The sequence below is a fragment of the Ailuropoda melanoleuca genome, chromosome 8, assembly GCF_002007445.2.
Source record: "Ailuropoda melanoleuca isolate Jingjing chromosome 8, ASM200744v2, whole genome shotgun sequence".
Classification (NCBI taxonomy): domain Eukaryota; kingdom Metazoa; phylum Chordata; class Mammalia; order Carnivora; family Ursidae; genus Ailuropoda; species Ailuropoda melanoleuca.
Window position 1 is genome coordinate 14,377,763 of NC_048225.1, and position 22,956 is coordinate 14,400,718.

At 43.7% G+C, this 22,956-nt stretch overlaps 1 protein-coding gene across 1 annotated transcript in view; it reads left to right on the top strand.

Moving 5' to 3' along the window:
* Positions 1-22,956, top strand: part of KMT2A (lysine methyltransferase 2A) — an 80,255-nt gene that overhangs the window by 37,677 nt on the left and 19,622 nt on the right. The window contains exons 11-29 of the mRNA XM_034665877.1: positions 344-457; positions 5,045-5,191; positions 5,943-6,038; positions 6,279-6,399; positions 7,692-7,805; positions 8,238-8,422; positions 9,530-9,703; positions 10,611-10,721; positions 11,030-11,103; positions 11,735-11,928; positions 12,476-12,582; positions 13,498-13,635; positions 14,658-14,816; positions 15,068-15,185; positions 15,308-15,386; positions 16,429-16,589; positions 16,778-16,960; positions 17,181-21,423; positions 22,349-22,429. Coding sequence (XP_034521768.1) covers positions 344-457; positions 5,045-5,191; positions 5,943-6,038; positions 6,279-6,399; positions 7,692-7,805; positions 8,238-8,422; positions 9,530-9,703; positions 10,611-10,721; positions 11,030-11,103; positions 11,735-11,928; positions 12,476-12,582; positions 13,498-13,635; positions 14,658-14,816; positions 15,068-15,185; positions 15,308-15,386; positions 16,429-16,589; positions 16,778-16,960; positions 17,181-21,423; positions 22,349-22,429 — 6,599 coding nt within the window. The remainder of the gene's footprint in view (positions 1-343; positions 458-5,044; positions 5,192-5,942; positions 6,039-6,278; positions 6,400-7,691; positions 7,806-8,237; positions 8,423-9,529; positions 9,704-10,610; positions 10,722-11,029; positions 11,104-11,734; positions 11,929-12,475; positions 12,583-13,497; positions 13,636-14,657; positions 14,817-15,067; positions 15,186-15,307; positions 15,387-16,428; positions 16,590-16,777; positions 16,961-17,180; positions 21,424-22,348; positions 22,430-22,956) is intronic.

Sequence of the window (22,956 nt, forward strand, 5' to 3'; positions counted from 1 at the left end):
GAGAAAGTGCATGCGGATGAGAACAGCGCCTGAGGAAGTAATTCTTGTGCGTGGGAATTCTCCAACCATGATGCGTGCTTGAATCAGCAAAACTCTAAGGAAAAGTCGCTCCCGGGATATCTTTGCGTTCTCATTAACATGAATTAAACCAGTAGGTGAGCGTTTTAACAGTTTGTGTCTGAGATGAAAATTTTTTAAAGCAGCCATTATTTTTGAACCCACTGAAACGAAGTCTTCGTGCCGCTCTGCTGTCACTCTGATTGTGCGCTTGCCGGCCTTGCTCTCAATCCAAAGTTTGTGTCACTGGAACACTTTCATGAACAATCCGTCTCTCTCTCTACAGGAGGATTGTGAAGCAGAAAATGTGTGGGAGATGGGAGGCTTAGGAATCTTGACCTCTGTTCCTATAACACCCAGAGTGGTTTGCTTTCTCTGTGCCAGCAGTGGGCACGTAGAGGTAAGAGAAGCTGCTTCTTGGTACCCGACAGTTGATGGTAGATGATTTTGCTGTGATGAAAGAAATAATTTCTTCTCTCTTGCCGGTGTGTAGCAGGTACTATTCCCTCTTTTTTTCTATTTTTATTTTTTTAAAGATTTTATTTATTTATTTGACAGAGACAGACAGCCAGTGAGAGAGGGAACACAAACAGGGGGAGTGGGAGGGGAAGAAGCAGGCTCCCAGCGGAGGAGCCTGATGTGGGGCTCGATCCCAGAACGCCGGGATCACGCCCTGAGCCGAAGGCAGACGCTTAACGACTGCGCCACCCAGGCGCCTCAATTTTTTATTTATTTTTTTTTTAAGTAATCTCTGTGTCCAGTGTGGGGCTTGAACTCACAGCCCAGAGAGCAATAAGAGTCGCAGTCTCCACCAACTGAGCCAGCCATGCACCCCTACTGTCCTCAGCTAATGAAATGCTTTAGAAGTTTTTTTTTTAGAGATTTCAGGAAGGAATCTGCTTCTTAGTAGAGGAGCAGAATTATTGGGTGTGAAGGGTTTAATGATCTCTTCTCTTAAATGCACTCTTTTTATTAGAGTTCTGATAGTTCTGCTAAATGTCCAAACATGGCAAAAATGATATAGTGTACTTCAGGACAAAGAGATGGCTATCTTACATTGACTGTCAAAATCCCCTTGTCTGTAAAGAGCTCTTAGCAATTAATAAGAAAAAGGAACAACACCCAGTAAAAAAATGGGCTATGGACAGGAATATGTAATTCATAAAATGAGAAAGAAAAACATGGTGGGCGGGGGTCATTAAACCTTCTGATGACCAAAAATTGGACCTTATGAAGATTATGTGGGAAGGGGTGCCTGGCTGTTGCAGTCGGTGGAACATGTGACTCTTGGTTTCAGGGACTGTGAGTTCGAGCCCCACGTTGGCCATAAAGGTTGCTTAAAAAAACAAAATCTTCAGGGGCGCCTGGGTAGCTCAGTCGGTTAAGCATCTGACTCTTGATTTCGGCTCAGGTCACGATCTCAGGGTTGTGAGATCGAGCTCCAGCTCCCATCAGCTCCAAGTCTGCTGGAGATTCTCTCTCTCCCTCCCCTGCTCCCCCCTTCTCCATAAATAAATTAATAAAATCTTAAAAATAAATGAACTCTTTTAACAAAATCATGTGGGGGGGGAAAGATGCTGTGGAAATAGGACTTCCTGTTGGTGGAATCTAAGTTAGTTGCGATCTTTCTTTCTGAGGAGATTGTTCAGAAATACGTATTTATCTTTAAAATGAGCATACTGTCTAACCCAGCAACAACACTCCAGGCATTTATCCTAAGGATATAATCGGAGAAATCGGCAAATAGGTTTATTCATAGGTATGTGTGTATATATGTGTGTATACAATACATATATATGTAATAAACCCTTCTTTCTCTCTCTATATATAAAATAAATAGAAGGGTTTATTTCGGTACTGTTTATGATAATGAAAAATAGGAAACAACCAAAAGTTTGTCAATAAGAGGCGGGAGTCTTTAATCATAGGACATGCATATAAGGGCAAATAGGAAGTCCTAGATAATAATATAGATTGATATTGACACGGGAAGGTGTCCATGACACATCACTGAGTTAGAAGAGCAGGTTACAGGGGCGCCTGGGTGGCACAGCGGTTAAGCGTCTGCCTTCGGCTCAGGGCGTGATCCCGACGTGGGATCGAGCCCCACATCAGGCTCCTCTGCTATGAGCCTGCTTCTTCCTCTCCCACTCCCCCTGCTTGTGTTCCCTCTCTTGCTGGCTGTCTCTATCTCTGTCAAATAAATAAATAAAATCTTAAAAAAAAAAAAAAAGCAGGTTACAAGGGACACCTGGGTGGCTCAGTTGATTAAGCAGCTTCCTTTGGCTCAGGTCATGATCCCGGGGTCCTGGGATTGAGTCCCACATCGGGCTCCTCGCTCAGTGGGGAGCCTGCTTCTCCCTCTGCCTACCGTTTCCCCTGCTTGTGCTCTCTCTCTCTCTCTGACAAATAATAAAATCTTAAAAAAAGAAAAAAAAAAAAAGCAGGTTACAAAGTAGTATGTAAAGTGTGATCCCATTTTGGTTTGGACATTGTTTTAAAAATATATACGCCGGGGGCGCCTGGGTGGTGCAGTCGTTGGGCGTCTGCCTTTGTCTCAGGGCGTGATCCCAGCATTCTGGGATCGAGCCCCACATCAGGCTCCTCCGCTATGAGCCTGCTTCTTCCTCTCCCACTCCCCCTGCTTGTGTTCCCTCTCTCGCTGGCTGTCTCTGTCAAATAAATAAATAAAATCTTTAAAAAAAAAATATATATATATACACACGCCGAAAGAATTGTGGAAGGATTTACACCAAAATCTTAAAAAGTGTGATTAGATTATGGGTACCGTGTTTTCTCTTTATTTTTCTTTATCCTTTTGAGTCTTTTGCAGTCAGTATTTGCCACCTTTATAATAAGAAAGAAAGAAAAGCACAATTTTATTTTATTTATGTTATTTTTTTAAGATTTAATTTCTTCATTTGACAGAGAGAAAGAGAGCACAAGCAGGGGGAGCGGCAGAGGGAGAGGGAGAAGACGACTCAGGGAGCCCGAGGCGGGGCTGTATCCCAGGACTCTGGGATCATGACCTGAGCTGAAGACAGACACTTAACAGACTGAACCACCCAGACGCCCCAAAAGCACGATTTTAAATAGGAAGCAGTAGTGGGTCATTCATACAATTCTCAATTCCAGAATACCTCCTTAGCTTATTATTTTATCACATATGTATTTTAAGGTCATGAAGAAATCCCAAGGCCAGATTATAATGTACATATTGAGCAATCAGGGAGAGACTCACTCACCAGCTAAGAGATTCAGTCCTGCCCACTTGCTATGTTAAATTATACAGTAGCAAAATTACAAATTATTGTCTGGTATTCATTAAGCAAATATTTTAGTGCCCATTATGAATAATAATATTATTCTAAGTGGCGGGGCTGCTTTAGATATACTGAGACTAAGAATATTCAGTTTGTAAGTGTCAGGGGTCTACTGTATCTCTTTTGCACATAATCTTAATGCTTTACATGCACACATATGCTCCCCACAGGAATAACTTATAGCACCAGTCCTGCAACTTCTGCGATAAAATGGGTTTTTTTTCCCCTGAGTATAATTGCTTTAATTTAGATTGTGTAGTTGTGCACAGCAGTCCCGCAGGATTCATAAAAACTGAACTAGAGAATGAATAGCTCACTATCTGCATTATACTCCTAAAGCATAACTAGTGTTTGATGAATTCTGACATTCAAGGTTGGGGATTTTTTTTAAGAGTTACTTATTTATTTTAGAGAGAGAACAGGCAGTGGGGAGGGGGAGAGGGAGAGAATCTCAAGCAGACTCCCCATGGAGTGCAGAGCCTGATGCAGGGCTCAGTCCCATGACCATGAGATCACAACCTGAGCCAAAACCAAGAGTCGGATGCTTAACCATCTTCGCCATCTACGGACCCCCAGACATTCGAATTTTTAAAAACTTTTTATGTTGACATTATTTCGGATTTGCAGAAAAGTTATGAGGGAAGTACAAAGAATTCCCATATACCCTTCACCCAGATTTCCCAAATGTTCATATTTTTATTCGCTTTATCCTTTACTCGTGTGTCTGTATTTTACAAAGTGAGAAATAAAATAGCTATATAAATTTTATATATAACACATTTTTTTTCTAAAAATTTGGAAGTTGCAGACATATCCTTTTATGTCTAAATATTTTAGTGTGTGTTTCCTAAAACCAAGAACATTCTCTCCTATAATCACGGTATAGTTGTCAAAGTCTGGAAATTAACAGTGGTATATTAGTGTTATCTAATTGATAAGCCTTATTTAGGTTTGACCAGTTGTCCCAGTAATTCTGCTATGGCAAAAGAAAAGTCTGGGTCATCCTCATTCAAATTTTTAAAAACTCCATACGTGAAAATAACATTTCTACATTTAGAGATAGAAAGGACAAACCAGAGCTTACAACTGTCTTAATTGTAGGAAGCCTTTAAAACTCTCCCTTTGGGGCGCCTGGGTGGCACAGCGGTTAAGCGTCTGCCTTTGGCTCAGGGCGTGATCCTGGCGTTATGGGATCGAGCCCCACATCAGGCTCCTCTGCTGGGAGCCTGCTTCTTCCTCTCCAACTCCCCCTGCTTGTGTTCCCTCTCTCGCTGGCTGTCTCTGTCAAATAAATAAATAAAATCTTTTAAAAAAATAATAAAAAAATAATAAAAAATAAAACTCTCCCTTTTCCCCCTTTCCCATAGCTCTTGGTTGTACCTTGCTTTCGACACTTAGCGCATTGTGGTAAATTTGGGATTATATTTATTTTGTTACTTTTTAATTTCTACCATTATTACTTTAGGCCCCTGCATCTCCTGCAGTGCCTAATCTTGTGCTTTTTTTCGTCATTGCTAAATGATTATGTATTACATTAAAAAATACACACACACACACACACACACACACTCTCCATTGGACTCCTAAAGCCTGGAGTCTGTAAATAGCATTTGGTTGATGTCTCTGCATGTTATTTGACAACTGTGTTCCCCGTCTTACCCTAGTTTGTGTACTGCCAAGTCTGTTGTGAGCCCTTCCACAAGTTCTGTTTAGAGGAGAACGAGCGCCCCCTGGAGGACCAGCTGGAGAACTGGTGTTGTCGCCGCTGCAAGTTCTGTCATGTTTGTGGAAGGCAGCATCAGGCTACCAAGGTATAAAACTAAGTAACAGAACTGGTTTAGAATATTACTCACTGTCTCCGTTTCTGCCTTTTGGTTTAGGGTTTTGCACCTGTATTATTTCTCTGTTGGCATAGTCTATTGTGACTATTTATATGGGTATAATTCATTGCCTATTTTTATGGTTTAATTTGGGGAATATAGAAGAAAACATGGCATTCAATAAAATCCCCCCAATAATTCAAATCTGTCTGATAAGAATATTCATCACTGAGTGCCTTTGGCAGGACATAAATCCCAGTGCTTTCTTTGAGAGTAAAAAAGTTCATGAGAAAATTTAAACTGTTCTGATGATGTGCTATACTTACTTGAGGGTAAATATGAAATGGGTACTAAATAAGAGGCACTTCAAGTGAGTCGATGTAATGCCCCTCTTTTATCTTCTCTTTTTTTTGATGTGATACCCACCGTCTTGCTTTTATATTTTCTTTTCCTTCCTCCCCACCTCCCTCCCTCCCTCCCTCCCTCCCTTCCTTCTTTTATTTTTTTTATTAACGTATAGCTGACATACAATATGCTGTTTCAGGTGTACAACTCAGTGACCTTAGCACTTGCGTACATGACTCAGTGCTCAGCACGAGAAGCGCGGTCCCCACCTGCCATCCTACGTTATTGCGGTCTCATGGACTGTAATCCCTCTGCCGTACTTTTCGTCTCTGTGACTTACTTATTTCGTAATTGGCAGCATATACGTCTTCATCCCCTGCCTTTCTGTTCCCTGCAGCAGCTGCTAGAGTGTAATAAGTGCCGAAACAGCTATCACCCCGAGTGCCTGGGACCAAACTACCCCACCAAGCCCACCAAGAAGAAGAAAGTTTGGGTGAGTACCCATATGACGCCATTGCAGAGAGAACAGTCATGGAGCTCTTGGGCTCACACAGCCTGGAATAGGGATCCCCTTGATTGGGGATGTCCCTGTAACTATTTTGTAGTCTCATTACCAGGAAAAGCCATCCCAGGAACGAGGTCAGCTTGAGAAACGGATTGCATCTGAGGTCTTTTGAAATGAGACAAGATATTATAAATAAGAAACTCCTGCTGAATTTCTTTTCTTTTCCAGATCTGCACCAAGTGTGTTCGCTGCAAGAGCTGTGGATCCACCACTCCAGGCAAAGGGTGGGATGCACAGTGGTCTCACGACTTCTCACTGTGCCATGACTGTGCCAAACTCTTTGCTAAAGGTACTTCACAAAGGCCAGTTTTGTCAACTTTTTTTTTTTTTTAAAGATTTTATTTATTTATTTGACAGAGATAGAGACAGCCAGCGAGAGAGGGAACACAAGCAGGGGGAGTGGGAGAGGAAGAAGCAGGCTCATAGCAGAGGAGCCTGATGTGGGGCTCGATCCCATAACGCCGGGATCACTCCCTGAGCCAAAGGCAGACGCTTAACCGCTGTGCCACCCAGGCGCCCCCAGTTTTTTCAACTTTTAGAAGTTGTGTTTGGTGTTTTGAGGGTGAACTGGACACTCCAGTGGAATGAAGTAAAAAGTTTTATACGTCTGGTCAAGGATACCATTTAGATCCATTTACTAAGTTCCTGATCTTGCTCTTTCCTTTACACAGAGTACTGCAGCAACTAGAAATGTTTTGTTAGCTTATATGGGAAGAATTAAAAGGGTCTTTTTGTAATAACTAGCCACAAAGAAATGCTCTTAGCTAGTATTTCCAAAGTGAGGTACATAGACATTTGATTGTTTCAGAAATGATTTTAGGTGGTACTGAGTCAAACGTTGTAATAGTTACACTAGAAGAAAAAATTATACCTGATACACTAAACTCATTTTACTGACTTAGGATAATAATGATACAAAGTTTACTACTGAACTTATTTAAAGTAATCAAATCAATGTTAAATCTATTAAGTAATGAATAATGGAGGGGGAGTGCCTGGGTGACTCAGTCGGTTGGATAAGCGTCTGCCTTCGGCTCAGGTCATGATCTCAGGGTCCTGGGATTGAGCCCTGCATCGGGCTCCCTGCTCAGTGGAGAGCCTGCTTCTCCCTCTGCCTGTGCCCCTCCCCCTGCTTGTGCTCTCTCGTTCTCTCTGTCAAGTAAATAATATCTTTAAAAAAGAAGAAGAATAGAAGGGGTGCGTGGATAAAGCAAATCAGTGAAGGCTGTACTTTGTGTTGAATTTTAGGAAGTGCTGCTCTGAGCTCTAACTTACTAAAGCACTAGGAATAAGGAGAAAGTGTACATTAACTGCTTTTTTACTCCCGTATCTTTGCCTCTTTTCTTTGGAATGTGTAGAAGAGAACATTCTCTCATTCTTTTTGTACTGTGTTCTTTGTCAACTCTACCTCATGAGTCTTAGTAGAATCTTCTAAGAGGTCAGAAAAATCTGGACACTTTACAGATGTGTGAACATTGCATAGTAGGTCCCCACGGGCATGTGTGAGCAGGTCCAGAAGAGAGTTGGCACATGGAAGTCAGGGCCTGAGAGGCACTGCTGAAAAGTGTGCTTTGCTTTCAGGGAACTTCTGCCCTCTCTGTGATAAGTGTTACGACGACGATGACTACGAGAGTAAGATGATGCAGTGTGGGAAGTGTGATCGCTGGGTCCATTCCAAATGTGAGAATCTTTCAGGTACAGAAGGTTGGAGTCTTTTTATTACAGTTTCCTTCTTGCTTGGTACATTTATAGCCCCCAGAGTTACCTGTAAACATAAAATCATGGCTGTGTTGTTGCTTGAAGTCTTCTGAAATTTCCATTTCTGGTCCCTACAATAAGCACCTTCGTGTCAGATTGTGCTCATTTATCGTGAATGTATCCCTTTAAAATATTTATTTGCTGTTTTTTGTGGGTACCTTAACCTATTGATTCTCAGTAACCAAATCCTGGGCTAGCGTCCGTAGTGTCCTTTCAGAGATCAATGCGTGTTGGGTTCCTAGGGGACATTAGAGTCTTGCTTCTGTCCCCAGGGTACAGCTTGGTATTAAGTTCAGGGGAGTAGTGTCCTCCTCTCCCACTCTGCCACTCTTCGGAGCACCTCAGCATTGCGGGTTTTTGTTTTTCTAGATGAGATGTATGAGATTCTGTCTAATCTGCCGGAGAGCGTGGCCTACACCTGCGTGAACTGCACTGAGCGGCACCCTGCAGAGTGGCGGCTGGCCCTGGAGAAGGAGCTGCAGAGCTCCCTGAAGCAGGTTCTGACAGCTCTGCTCAACTCTCGGACCACCAGCCACTTGCTTCGCTACCGACAGGTGGGCTCTGAGAGTTTGTGCTCAGGTGGGCTTTACCCAGTGAGGGAATGTTCGTTTACTCCAGTCTTCATTCAGTTTTGAGGAGTTACTTGCTTCGGCTTTCAACCATTAAGAAAATCTTGAGGGGCGCCTGGGTGGCACAGCGGTTAAGCGTCTGCCTTTGGCTCAGGGCGTGATCCCGGTGTTAGGGGATCGAGCCCCACATCAGGCTCCTCTGCTTTGAGCCTGCCTCTTCCTCTCCCACTCCCCCTGCTTGTGTTCCCTCTCTCGCTGGCTGTCTATCTCTGTCGAATAAATAAATAAAATCTTTAAAAAAAAAAAAAAAAAAATCTTGAGGACCAAGAGTAGGACCTTCTTTGGGGACTTTCTTTGCTGTTATGATAAGAAATGTGGACTTTATACTCTGAGGGCTCTGGGGGGCAGCAGTGAAAGGCATCACCTAAGAGTAACCTGATCAGAGTTGCTTTTTAGGAAAGGAAAAAAAAAAGATTCTGCCTCGAGACAGAGGAAGGAGAGGAGAGGACGGAGGCTAGAGGCAGGAACGGTGATTAAGAGGCAGTCGGAGTAATCTGGGTGAGAGGGAGCATGGTGGCCTGAGGTGGCAGTCATGTGGCTGTCACTTCGGGAAATCCCTAGGGCTCAGGGCACAATGTGTAAACCACTACTTTTTGTCCACTGAAGTTGTGAACTGTTCTTCTGTGGAGCTGTCATCGGAAACACAAGGTAAAATGTTGGAAGAACCACACAGATAACTCAAACTCAGAGCTAGGCTGCTGCTGTAGCTCCTCAGAGCTCCGTTTTTTGAATAGGACAGTTTGCTGTTTCTGTCTCCCTCAGGAGGAACTGGACAGTCTCTGTGTCTTCAGACTCCATTTGGAAGTTACCAAGCAAAGCTCCTAAGTTCATCTCCTCAAACTATTAGAGAACCAGCTCATTCTAACTTTCTTTTTCTATTTATTTAAGAAATCTCTGATTATTTTTATGTTCTTTAGGTTTTATAATGTGAATCATTCAGTATCATCTTTATTAATTTTAATTTTAATAGAATTTGCACAGATGCCTCGTTTTCAGTGTTAAATAAAAGAAACCTGTCTTTCCTGGCAACAGGCTGCCAAGCCTCCAGACTTAAATCCTGAGACAGAGGAGAGTATACCTTCCCGCAGCTCCCCAGAAGGACCTGACCCACCAGTGCTTACTGAGGTCAGCAAACAGGAAGATCAGCAGCCCTTAGATCTGGAAGGAGTCAAGAGGAAGATGGACCAAGGGAACTACACATCTGTGGTATGTTTCTGCCTCAGACTACCAACATTTCAAATGCCAGTTTAGCTCCTTTGGGTCTTTGGGGGACGAGGCTGGGAGTAAGCACCAAGAGATGGTTTGTATTATATTTAGAAATGTCGGGTAGATTTAAATACCTAAAAATACATGAGTTCTTTTAGCTCTGTGTTTCAGAAGATGGGAAGGTAGTGTCTCAAAAAATTTTTTTTAATTTGGCTGTCTTCTGAGTTCTCTAAAAATTATTTTTTTATTAAAACTGTTTATGGAGAAGCGCCTGGGTGGCTCAGTTGATTAAGTGTCTGCCTTATGCTTGGGTCATGATCCCAGGGTTCTGGGATCAAGCCCCACGTCGGGTTCCCTGCTCAGCGGGGAGCCTGTTTCTCCCTCTGCTCCCCTGCTGCTTCTCCCTCTCTATCTCAAATAAATAAATAAAAATCTTAAAAAAAGCTGTTTATGGAAAAAAGCTAATGTGAAGTTACTTGGTTTGCCCCTCTTGAAATCACGTCTAAATAATGTGTCTTTCTCTATGGGATATTCATTTATAGATAGATATCTTCAAGTTATGGTTTTAAGAATGTATGGGAATAATCATCTGTTATCTTGTGGTCCGTATTTGCTATTCAGTTGTTTATTTTAACCTAAATAAAAAATTATGACCCTATTTGGGTAACTTACCGTGATATAGCCAGTTTATTTGGATTCCTGCCTTATTAGCCTGGCTTTCCTTGACTGCCACAAGTTAATTGTGAACTGATTTCCAGAGGCCTCCGCTAAAGAGAAATTACACTGCATTAAAATAGGGTGTCCATTTTCTGTTGGATCTCTGGGCTGGATGATTTAGGAGGGAAGAGGAAGTGGTTTTGAGAGCACACTGTTTTATGAATAATTAATACTTCGTTTTTGTATGCAGTTGGAGTTCAGTGATGATATCGTGAAGATCATTCAAGCAGCCATTAATTCAGATGGAGGGCAGCCAGAGATTAAAAAAGCCAACAGCATGGTCAAGTCCTTCTTTATTCGGGTGAATGATATTAATAGTTCGTGTTTTTAATGCTTATCTATGGGTAATTACTCCATGAACAGAACGGATTTGTTCTCTTCTCCGTTTTGTTTTGCTATGTGTATAAAACATCTTTTGGTTTAAGTCATTCCTCTGATTCTTTGGGAGGAAGTTGGTGAGGTCACCAGAGTGGATGGATCTTTCTCTTGGTGCCCTGAAATCATCCTCGTATTGACAGAAAAGCTGGTGTGAAGTTGTTATTTTTTATGTGGTTTCCAAATCAATGTTCACCTGCTTACATTTTGTTTCTTTGTTTGTTTTTCTGTTAGCAAATGGAACGTGTTTTTCCATGGTTCAGTGTCAAAAAGTCTAGGTTTTGGGAGCCAAATAAAGTATCGAGCAAGTAAGTAAATTCAGTATTACTTTTTTTTCCCACCTCATCAGCTGGAAATCTGAGAGTTCTTATATTTCTAGATTAAGGTTTCTTTAGACTAGGTTTTAAGATTAAAAATTAATCAGTTGAAATGCCTTTACAGAAATGCTGATTTAGAGATAATACTTAATGTTTATTATAGTCTGTTGCTCCCCTTTTTTTCTTTATATATTATGTTTTCTGCAACTTGGCTTAACTTGGGGCAGATGTATAATACACGTGCTTATACATGTAGCTCAGTATTTGGACTTGTTATAATTGGGTTCTGTGTTACTCAGTTCAAATTGTGGTCTCTATTGCTCTTGATTCTCCATATTTAACCTTAAATTTTTATTCCAGTAAATCCTTTTGATTCTTTGGGAAAGTTATCACTTGCTTCTGGAAGTTTAACCAAGAGTCGTATGTCGAGAATATGTATATTTTTAAATAATAAAGTCCTATATATTTAGGCAGTTTTCAGATTCTGTGGCTTGTCCTTATATTTTGTGAATGGCTCATGCATGGGGCCATGGCCTGATGATATCAAGAATTTGATGATTTTGTATAGTTCCAGGAATATTGTAGGACTTCAATAAATGCTTGTTGAATCAATTATTTTCAGCAGTGGGATGTTACCAAACGCAGTGCTTCCACCTTCACTTGACCATAATTATGCTCAGTGGCAGGAGCGAGAGGAAAACAGCCACACTGAGCAGCCTCCTTTAATGAAGAAAATCATTCCAGCTCCCAAACCTAAAGGGCCTGGAGAACCAGACTCGCCAACCCCTCTCCATCCTCCTACACCACCAGTTTTGAGTAAGGCACCTAATGCGTCATCATCCATTTCTCTCTAGATGCAAATGACTAACTTTGTGAATATACTTGCTTATTGGAAGGAAATTTTCGGGTCATCCTTTAATGTAATAAAATCATTATTTTGGCTTAGCTTGGCCTGGTAACAAGAAATCGATATAGGGGCGCCTGGGTGGCACAGCGGTTAAGCGTCTGCCTTCAGCTCAGGGCGTGATCCCGGCGTTGTGGGATCGAGCCCCCATGTCAGGCTCCTCTGCTATGAGCCTGCTTCTTCCTCTCCCACTCCCCCTGCTTGTGTTCCCTCTCTCACTGGCTGTCTCTATCTCTGTCAAATAAATAAATAAAATCTTTAAAAAAAAGAAAAAAAGAAAAAAAAAAGAAATCGATATAAATACTCTAACAGATGGCGAGATGGCATAACTTTGAACACTTTCAAAAAGTGTTCATTCTCTAAGCCACAGGCTATTTAAGCGGAATTGGTTTTTTTTTTTCTTCCTGGAAATCAGACCTAGTATTGCCACTTTTAACCAGATGTCTTTTGGGTCCCAAGGTACTGATAGGAGTCGAGAAGATAGTCCAGAACTGAACCCACCCCCAGGCATAGAAGATAATAGACAGTGTGCATTGTGTTTGACGTATGGTGATGACAGTGCTAATGTAAGTACTTTGGCGAATTAGCAGATGCTCTTGTGAACTGTTGGTCCTTTGTGTCTAAATTCAATGACTGGGTGCCACTTATTTAAGGAATGTTTGTCACCTAGCTTATGGCACTTGGGGGTTTCTTTCTATAACTGATTTAGTTGATTTAAAAGATGATTTGCCTTGGGGCACCTTAACCTCAGTCGGTTAAGTGACCTACTCGATCTCAGCTTAGGTCTTGATCTCTGGGTGGTGAGTTCAAGCCTCACACTGGGCTCCATACTGCTCATGGAGCCCACTTTAAAAAAAAAAAAAAAAAAAGATGATTTGCCTTAAGTTAACCTGTTGATGTCTAGTGATTTCTACAGGAAATTTCTCAAAAAGATTTTATGGAAGTCAATAAAATACATAAGTTTTATATTAAAGGCTTGTGTTTAATATAGGAGGGCAGAATGGTTCTGGCAGGCTGCCTGGATTCATTTCTGTGCTCTGCTGCCTACTTGTTGACCTTGGCAAGGAGCTTAACCTCTCTGACTCTCAGTTTCATCTCTAAAATGAGGATAATAATAATACTTAACCTCAGAATGGTTATGAGGATTAAAGGAAATAATGTTTATAAAGTTTGATTTAGTGCTTGGCACATAGTAAGGTTACAATAAAAAAGGTTTTTTAATGCAAGCTGAGAGGACTGGCTTTGAAATATGGTTTTAAAGAAATCAGTGCACACTTTAATAAACTATTTTCCGTCTATGGATTCTAGAAAGGTGAGACATGGAAACAGAAACATTGAGAAATGAATTTTGATTTTTGTGTGCATCCCCCAGTTAAAGAATTATTATTGATGTTATCTTGTCTGAGGTAAAGCTAATGCCAAGGAAAACCTTCTTTGACATTATATTCTTTAAAGAAAAAAGAAATCTCTTGATTTCATAGGATGCTGGCCGTTTGCTTTACATTGGCCAGAATGAGTGGACACATGTAAATTGCGCTTTGTGGTCAGCAGAAGTGTTTGAAGACGATGATGGATCACTAAAGAACGTGCACATGGCTGTGATCAGGGGCAAGCAGCTGGTAAGACCTTGTGTAAATGTTACGGAAAAGATTTCCCCTCAGGTTCCAGATGTTCTCTTGGTGGCTTCACGCTACTTCATTGAAGTTTTCACGGCGCCTGCAGAACGGTTAGCCAGCAACAAATACTGGTGTGTCCTGGAGGCAGATTGCTGCTCGGACCCCTGGGGAAAGCAAAGGAAATAGAAGACAACATATTATCTAGTTTGGGAGATAATCTGAATGTGCAAGAAAGGTGTTAATTTATTAAGCAATTTAGACAAAATGATCTCAGAGGTCTCAGTTGAATCACGACTGTATGGTTCCATAGGAAAAACCCACATAAGTACATGAAGAGGGGCTGTGGAAATGATCAGTAGAAGCTGAGAGTAGTCAGAAAAGGCCATGAAGGAGTAACATTTTAAAAGCTGTATTTTGAAGAAAGGGAGAAGATGAAGAATTATCAGAAAGAAAGAGAAACAAACAAACAAAAAGCCCATGTAAATTCTGTGGAGAACACAAACAAAAAGTCTTTTGTGGAGAGAGGAGCCCAGACTGTGACCGTGACACAGGAGCGTGGTGACATACAGGCTAGTTGAAGGAAATCTTTGAATCGTGTGATAAATTTAAGTCTAGTAACTAGAGAACCCTTCTGTTTCTGACTGGTATAATCTTTCTAGAACTGAGTTCTTTTGGATATACTAGCTTTCTAGTAAGATGTTTTTAGTCTTTGAAGTTTCAGTCTTCAAAGTTTTATCTTCTCTAAATTAACTGTGCATCCTAGAAACAAAACTGTGTTTTGGTTTAAGTTCTAAATCAAAGTGTAATATTTAAGTTTAATAGTTACAGGGCCCCAGGGACGATGGGAGAGAGAGGATCTGTAGAGGGGGCTTTACGGTTCCTATCAGTTCTCTGTAATTCGGCTGATTACCATTAAAAAAAATGACTTGCAGAAAACCCGGAATGGTAATTCTTTAGAGGAGAAGGAAAATGGCTTAAAACATCTGAAAGTCTGACTTAGGCCTCTATTCTCTCTGGGTGGTTAGAGATGTGAGTTCTGCCAAAAGCCAGGAGCCACTGTGGGTTGCTGCCTAACGTCCTGCACCAGCAACTATCACTTCATGTGTTCTCGCGCCAAGAACTGTGTCTTTCTGGATGATAAGAAAGTGTATTGCCAACGACATCGGGATCTGATCAAAGGCGAGGTGAGAGCTTCCGTTGCTTTTCCAAGTCTATAGGAGTTCAGGGAAAATAGGCTGAAAACAACAAGATGGTAAGCTTTGTTTTACCTTCTACCGTGTGTTCCTAGAATCACCTTCTTAGAAATACAGCAGTCCTCCTGTGAAACAGCAGGGTGATTTTTGAGATATGCTCTGTACTTGCCCTCCAAGAGAGTCAGTATCACACGTATAGTGTGTGAAGGGATAGCCTGTCGACAGCTGGGTTTTCGTTTCAGGTGGTTCCTGAGAATGGATTTGAAGTTTTCAGAAGAGTGTTTGTGGACTTTGAAGGAATCAGCTTGAGAAGAAAGTTTCTCAATGGCTTGGAACCAGAAAATATCCACATGATGATTGGTATGGCATGGGCCTCTGTTGTGGGGGAAGGCTCGATGTATCACTGGGGGACTTCCTGGTTTTGGGGTGTAAAGTGAGCCTTCTCATTACCTCCTCTAATCAATTTTTCTTTTCTCGGTCAGGCTCCATGACAATTGACTGCTTAGGAATTCTGAATGATCTCTCTGACTGTGAAGATAAGCTTTTTCCCATTGGATATCAGTAAGTAGCACGGCAGAGCCAAGACACCAGCCCCCACAGCTTGAGCACCCCGAACAATGAGCAATCGTTGAATGGAGAGCCATACTTGTTAGCTACTTTTAATCGCTACCGAAAATTAACTACTTTTTTTGCTACTTTTTGTAGATTGGGATTAAAGTATCCTTTTATGTCCACTAAATCCAGTTATAAAAGGGAAGTATTATTGGCATACTTTCAGAATCCTTTCCAAATAAAACCTAAATTAAAAATAACAACAACAACACAAGGTCAGTCTCTTAAGATTCCCGTGAGTTCCATCTGTCTGGATTTGAAAGTCCAGATTGTCGCAGTGGATCAAACACCTCATGCCTCTGTCCTCAATCTAAAAATATAAACCCCACAATAATAATCCTATTGTCCAGTGAACATTTATCATCTTTCCTATGTGAAGCAAATGGCTTAAACTTTTAGCAGGCTGACAGTATAAATTTAAAACTCCCTTTCTGTCTCTCTCATTTTGGAGTCTCATTTTGCTATCTATACTCCAATTTATTCTCCATTCCAAATCTGGCAACACGGTCTGTACATTTAGCTGGCAGCTCTTTGTGTAAACCACGCTCCATCAGCATCCAGCGGATTTGAAGCCGTTACACTTCCCTTGTCTTGTGGGGTTTCTCTCCCAAAGGGGACACTTCAGGTTTGCTCTTTCCTCTTTGCGTACAGCAGGCAGGAGTCCCTTCCTGAAGGCCAATAACTCTTTCTTACAGTAGATGTTAGTATTTTCCTTCCTATGCATTTTAGGATATTTTACTATTTTTGTCTCCTGCTTACACTACAATAAAAAAAGATTCGATGCTATTTTCTGAGAGGCTAGGAAAAGCCAAGAACTTCAAAAATCTTGGAACACCCTAGCTGGGGGATCTATAATAAGAATCCGTGAAGTAAAGCTAAATTCTGTAAATCCAGGAGACCAGGGAACCTAGGATGAGAAGAGGTTTTGGCAAACGTTGGTCTCTGCTTCTGTACTCTCACTCACAGGGATCTGTGTGGATCTCTTTGCCAGGTGTTCCAGGGTTTACTGGAGCACCACAGACGCTCGCAAGCGCTGTGTGTATACGTGCAAGATAGTAGAATGCCGTCCTCCAGTCGTCGAGCCGGATATCAACAGCACTGTCGAGCATGACGAGAACAGGACCATCGCTCACAGTCCCACATCTTTTGCAGGTGAGTTTTAATCAAGGTGGGACTCAAATTCGATTCGGGGAGTACTGTGACCAAAGGCGGGGAAAGTCGTCTCTCTAGAAGGCCTCATTTGTTTCTGTTTTGATCTTTACCTAATAGCTTGCTTTGTATTGGTTCGTTTGGTATTTTAATTGGACCTTTTTCCTAAGAGTTTTTCTTTCCTGCCACAGAAATTTCATCTAAAGAAAGTCAAAACACGGCTGAAATCGTAAGTCCTCCCTCACCAGAGCGACCTCACTCGCAAACCTCCGGCTCCTGTTTTTATCATGTCATCTCAAAGGTCCCTAGGATTCGAACACCTAGTTATTCTCCAACACAGAGATCCCCTGGCTGTCGGCCGTTGCCTTCTGCAGGTAAAGGACCTACCTCATTGACTAACTTGACCCAAAAAGGTCAGCTCAGAGGTGAGCTTATGATTCTTTCAGGCCACTCTACCTTAGTGGCTTTTGCTCATTGAAAATCTTGATTTGCAGTTTTCAGTTAGAAGCCATTGCCAAGTCACTGAAAGCAGTGGCCACCACACACATTCATTCCCTCTGTAATAGACTTTATTACTTTTTCTCTCTTGTTCAGGAAGTCCTACCCCAACCACTCATGAAATAGTCACAGTGGGTGATCCTTTACTCTCTTCTGGACTCCGAAGCATTGGCTCGAGGCGTCACAGCACTTCTTCCTTGTCACCCCAGCGGTCTAAACTCCGGATAATGTCTCCAATGAGAACTGGGGGTACTTACTCCAGGAATAGTGTTTCCTCAGTCTCCACCATCGGGACTGCCACAGATCTTGAGTCAAGTGCCAAAGCAGTTGATCATGTCTTAGGACCACTGAATTCAAATACTAATTTAGGGCAAAACACTCCCACCTCTTCGAATTTGCAAAGGACAGTGGTTACTATGGGCACTAAAACCAGTCACTTGGATGGGTCTTCCTCCTCCGACATGAAGCATTCCAGTGCTTCAGATTTGCCATCCAAGAGCTCCTCTTTGAAGGGAGAGAAGACCAAAGGGCCAAGTTCCAAGAGTTCGGAGGGATCTGTGCATACCGTGGCTTATCCCGGCCTTCCCAAACTGGCCCCACAGGTTCATAATACAGCACCTGGAGAATTAAATGCTAGCAAGATCGGCACTTTTGCTGAACTCTCTTCAGGGCCATTTTCTTCTAAAGAGGCCCTCTCCTTCCCCCCACTCCATCTGAGAGGGCAGAGGAATGATCGGGACCACCACTCAGATTCTAACCAATCGGTAAACCCCCCTCCCGATGAAGACGCGGGAGTCAAAACCTTGAAACTATCTGGAGTGAGCAACAGATCATCCATCATCAATGAACACGTGGGATCTAGTTCCAGAGACCGGAGGCAGAAAGGAAAAAAGTCTTGTAAAGAAACTTTCAAAGAAAAACATTCCAGTAAATCTTTTTTGGAGCCTGGTCAGGTGACAACTGGTGAGGAAGGAAACCTAAAGCCAGAGTTTGTGGGTGAGGTTTTGACTCCCGAGTTTATGGGGCAACGACCATGTAATAACGTTTCTTCTGATAAGATTGGAGACAAAGTCCTCTCTATTCCAGGAGTCCCCAAAGCTCCATCCATGCAAGTAGAAGGATCTGCTAAGGAATTACAGACACCCCGGAAACGCACGGTCAAAGTAACACTGACACCCCTCAAAATGGAAAGCGAGGGCCAGTCCAAGAATACCCTGAAAGAAGGTAGCCCTGTGTCCCCTTTGCAAATAGAGTCAGCATCTCCCACAGAACCAGTTGCAGCCTCTGAAAGTCCAGGAGATGGTCCAGTGGCCCAGCCAAGCCCCAATAATACCTCATCCCAGGATCCTCAGAGTAACAACTATCAGAATCTTCCGGTACAGGACAGAAACCTGATGCTTCCGGATGGCCCCAAACCTCAGGAGGATGGCTCTTTCAAGAGGAGATATCCCCGTCGCAGTGCCCGGGCGCGTTCTAACATGTTCTTCGGGCTCACCCCGCTCTATGGAGTAAGGTCCTACGGTGAAGAAGACATTCCATTCTACAGCAGCTCCACTGGGAAGAAACGGGGCAAGAAATCAGCCGAAGGACAGGTGGATGGGGCCGACGACCTGAGCACCTCAGATGAAGATGACCTGTACTACTACAATTTCACCAGAACAGTCATCTCCTCAGGTGGAGATGAGCGGCTGGCATCCCATAATTTATTTCGGGAGGAGGAGCAGTGTGACCTTCCCAAAATCTCACAGTTGGATGGCGTCGATGACGGCACAGAGAGCGATACTAGCGTCACGGCCACAACAAGGAAAAGCAGCCAGATTCCAAAAAGAAATGGGAAAGAAAACGGAACAGAGAACCTAAAGATGGAGCGGCCCGAAGATGCTGGTGAGAAAGAACACGTCATTAAGAGTTCCGTTGGCCACAAAAATGAGCCAAAGATGGATAACTGCCACTCCGTAAGCAGAGTTAAAGCCCAGGGACAGGATTCCTTGGAAGCTCAGCTCAGCTCTTTGGAGTCAAGCCGCAGAGTCCACACAAGCACCCCGTCGGACAAGAACCTGCTGGACACCTACAATGCCGAGCTCCTGAAGTCGGACTCGGATAACAACAACAGCGACGACTGTGGGAATATCCTGCCCTCGGACATCATGGACTTTGTACTGAAGAATACTCCCTCCATGCAGGCCCTGGGCGAGAGCCCGGAGTCCTCGTCGTCGGAACTCCTGAATCTGGGTGAGGGTTTGGGTCTTGACAGTAATCGGGAAAAGGACATGGGTCTCTTCGAGGTCTTTTCTCAGCAGTTGCCGACAGCAGAACCCGTGGACAGTAGTGTCTCCTCGTCTATCTCGGCAGAGGAGCAGTTTGAGCTGCCTCTAGAGCTACCGTCCGACCTGTCTGTGCTGACCACCCGGAGCCCCACTGTCCCTAGCCAGAATCCAAGTAGACTGGCTGTTATCTCCGACTCGGGAGAGAAGAGAGTAACCATCACGGAGAAGTCTGTGGCCTCCTCTGAAGGTGACTCGGCACTGCTGAGTCCAGGAGTGGATCCCACCCCCGAGGGCCACATGACTCCCGATCATTTTATCCAAGGACACATGGACGCAGACCACATCTCCAGCCCGCCTTGTGGTTCAGTGGAGCAAGGTCATGGCAACAATCAGGATTTAACTAGAAACAGTAGCACCCCCGGCCTCCAGGTACCTGTTTCCCCTACTGTTCCTATCCAGAACCAGAAATATGTGCCCAGTTCTACCGAGAGTCCTGGCCCATCTCAGATTTCTAATGCAGCTGTCCAGACCACTCCACCCCACCTGAAACCAGCCACTGAGAAACTCATTGTGGTTAACCAGAACATGCAGCCACTTTATGTTCTCCAAACTCTTCCAAATGGAGTGACCCAGAAAATCCAGTTGACCTCTTCTGTTAGTTCTACACCCAATGTGATGGAGACAAGTACTTCAGTATTGGGGCCCATGGGAAGTGGTCTCACCCTAGCCACGGGACTAAATCCAAGCTTGCCAACTTCTCCATCTCTGTTCCCTCCTGCTAGCAAAGGATTGCTCCCCATGCCTCATCACCAGCACTTACATTCCTTCCCTGCAGCTGCTCAAAGTAGTTTCCCACCTAACATCAGCAGTCCTCCTTCAGGCCTACTTATTGGGGTTCAGCCTCCTCCAGATCCCCAACTTTTGGTTTCAGAAGCCAGCCAGAGGACAGACCTCAGTACCACAGTAGCCACTCCATCCTCTGGACTCAAGAAAAGACCCATATCTCGTCTACAGACCCGAAAGAATAAAAAACTCGCTCCCTCTAGCACCCCTTCAACCATTGCCCCTTCCGATGTGGTCTCTAACATGACCCTGATTAACTTCACACCCTCCCAGCTGCCAAACCATCCCAATCTGTTAGATCTGGGGTCACTTAATACTTCATCTCACCGAACTGTCCCCAACATCATAAAAAGGTCTAAATCTGGCATCATGTATTTTGAACAGGCACCCCTGTTACCACAGAGTGTGGGCGGCACAGCTGCCGCTGCGGCGGGCACATCAACAATGAGCCAGGACACTGGCCACCTCACCGCAGGGCCTGTGTCTGGCCTGGCATCCGGCTCCTCCGTCTTGAATGTTGTATCCATGCAAACCACAACAACCCCTACAAGTAGTGCGTCCGTTCCCGGACATGTCGCGTTAACCAACCCCCGGTTGCTCGGTACCCCGGATATTGGCTCAATAAGCAACCTTTTAATCAAAGCTAGCCAGCAGAGCCTGGGGATGCAGGACCAGCCCGTGGCTTTACCCCCGAGTTCAGGAATGTTTCCACAGCTGGGGACATCACAGGCTCCGGCTGCTACAATGACAGCGGCGTCTAGCATCTGCGTGCTCCCCTCTGCACAGACTGCGGGCATAACCGCTGCTTCACCTTCTGGAGAAGCAGAAGAACATTATCAGCTTCAGCACGTGAACCAGCTCCTTGCCAGCAAAACTGGGACTCTCCCTTCCCAGCGTGAACTTGATTCTGCTCCAGGGACCCAGGGATCCAACTTCACCCAGACGGTAGATGCTCCCGGTAGCGTGGGGCTCGAGCAGAATAAGGCTTTATCCTCAGCTATGCAAGCCGGCTCGGCCTCTCCCGGGGGCTCTCCGCCGTCTGGACAGCAGTCCGCAAGCCCCTCGGTGCCGGCTCCCACTAAACCCAAACCAAAAATCAAACGGTTTCAGCTGCCTTTGGACAAAGGGAATGGCAAGAAGCACAAAGTTTCCCATTTGCGGACCAGTTCTTCTGAAGCACACATTCCAGACCAAGAAGCCAACACAACATCCCTGACTTCAGTCGCGGGGTGAGAGATCTAAATATGAGCTGCGCTGGGGAGGGTGGGATTGTTTTTGCTCTGGACGAGAGGCTGTTGAAGTGGCAGCTTCCTGGGAAGGAGGACACTCTTCTGTCCACATTGCATTACTCGGGGGGGTTCTGGATTTTGACTGATTTTTCTTTTCTTTTTTTTTTTTTCCCTCACAGTGGTGATTTATAGAGCAAAATTTAGTTCCATCCGTGGGCAGTTTGTCTCTTGGGTAGAACCACATCTCTAATTCCTCTTCGCTCTGATTTTTCTTTTTTTTTTTTTTTTTAAATGCAGGAGGGTGGGGCGGGGCAGAGGGACAGAGAGAATCCCAAGCAGGCTCCATGCCCCGAGTGGAGCCCAGCGTGGGGCTCAGTCTCACAACCCTGAGATCATGACCTGAGCCGAAATCAAGAGTCGGACACTTAACTGGCTGAGCCACTCAGGCCCCTGTTTGCTCTGATTTAAAACAATGCTGCTGTTTGCTCTTGGGTTTTTTGCATTTGGTTGTTTTTGTTGTTTGGGTTTTTTTTGCTGAGTCAGGATCCTGAGGGACGATGATTATTCCCAGCTGGAGGGCAAAGCCTCCTGTTGTGGACCCTCATGAAGTCCTTTTTGAAAACATTGGTGTCCGGGTGTAACACGCATAGAGTACACAAGTGAAGTTTTACTTAAGTATGCAGCCATGTAGCCACCATGCAGATCAAGATATAAAACATTCCTAGTGTTCCAGAAGGCTCCTTGTGCCTTCTCTTAGTCAGAATGCCCTCAAGGTAACTACCGGCTAACCTGTTAGCACAGATTAGTTTTTCCAGCTCATAAATTTTATCAGATCCTGATAGGGTCATTTCTTTAGACTGACCTCCACATTCAGTACATGTTTATGAGTGGTTTTTCTTGAAAAGATACACTGATTCTGTTCCAGGACTCCAGGAGCAGAGGCTGAGCAGCAGGACACAGCTAACGCGGAACAGTCATCACAAAAGGAATGCGGGCAGCCCACAGGGTAAATACAATAATCGTTTTTCTAAGGTTAAGCCCTCGCTTCTGTCCACCTCGTTTAAAAAATAATTCTTCCTCGTTTGTATTGTTCTTGTTGCCAAAGGTTTTTTTTTTAGTGGAAGTAATACATACTTGTAATTTTTTTTTTTAAAGATTTTATTTATTTATTCGACAGAGATAGAGACAGCCAGCCAGAGAGGGAACACAAGCAGGGGGAGTGGGAAAGAAAGAAGCAGGCTCATAGCGGAGGAGCCTGATGTGGGGCTCGATCCCATAACGCCGGGATCACGCCCTGAGCTGAAGGCAGACGCTTAACCGCTGTGCCACCCAGGCGCCCCCATACTTGTAATTTTAATGCATAATTACTTAAATAATAGATAAATGGTTCCATGTTCGTCCTGCCTCCCCCCTTCCCCTTCTGTTCCCTGGTAGTAACCATTGCTAATAATTTGTTTTCATCCATGCACACATTTCTTTACAAATACAGATATACATGGTATATATATGAATATATATATATATATACACATT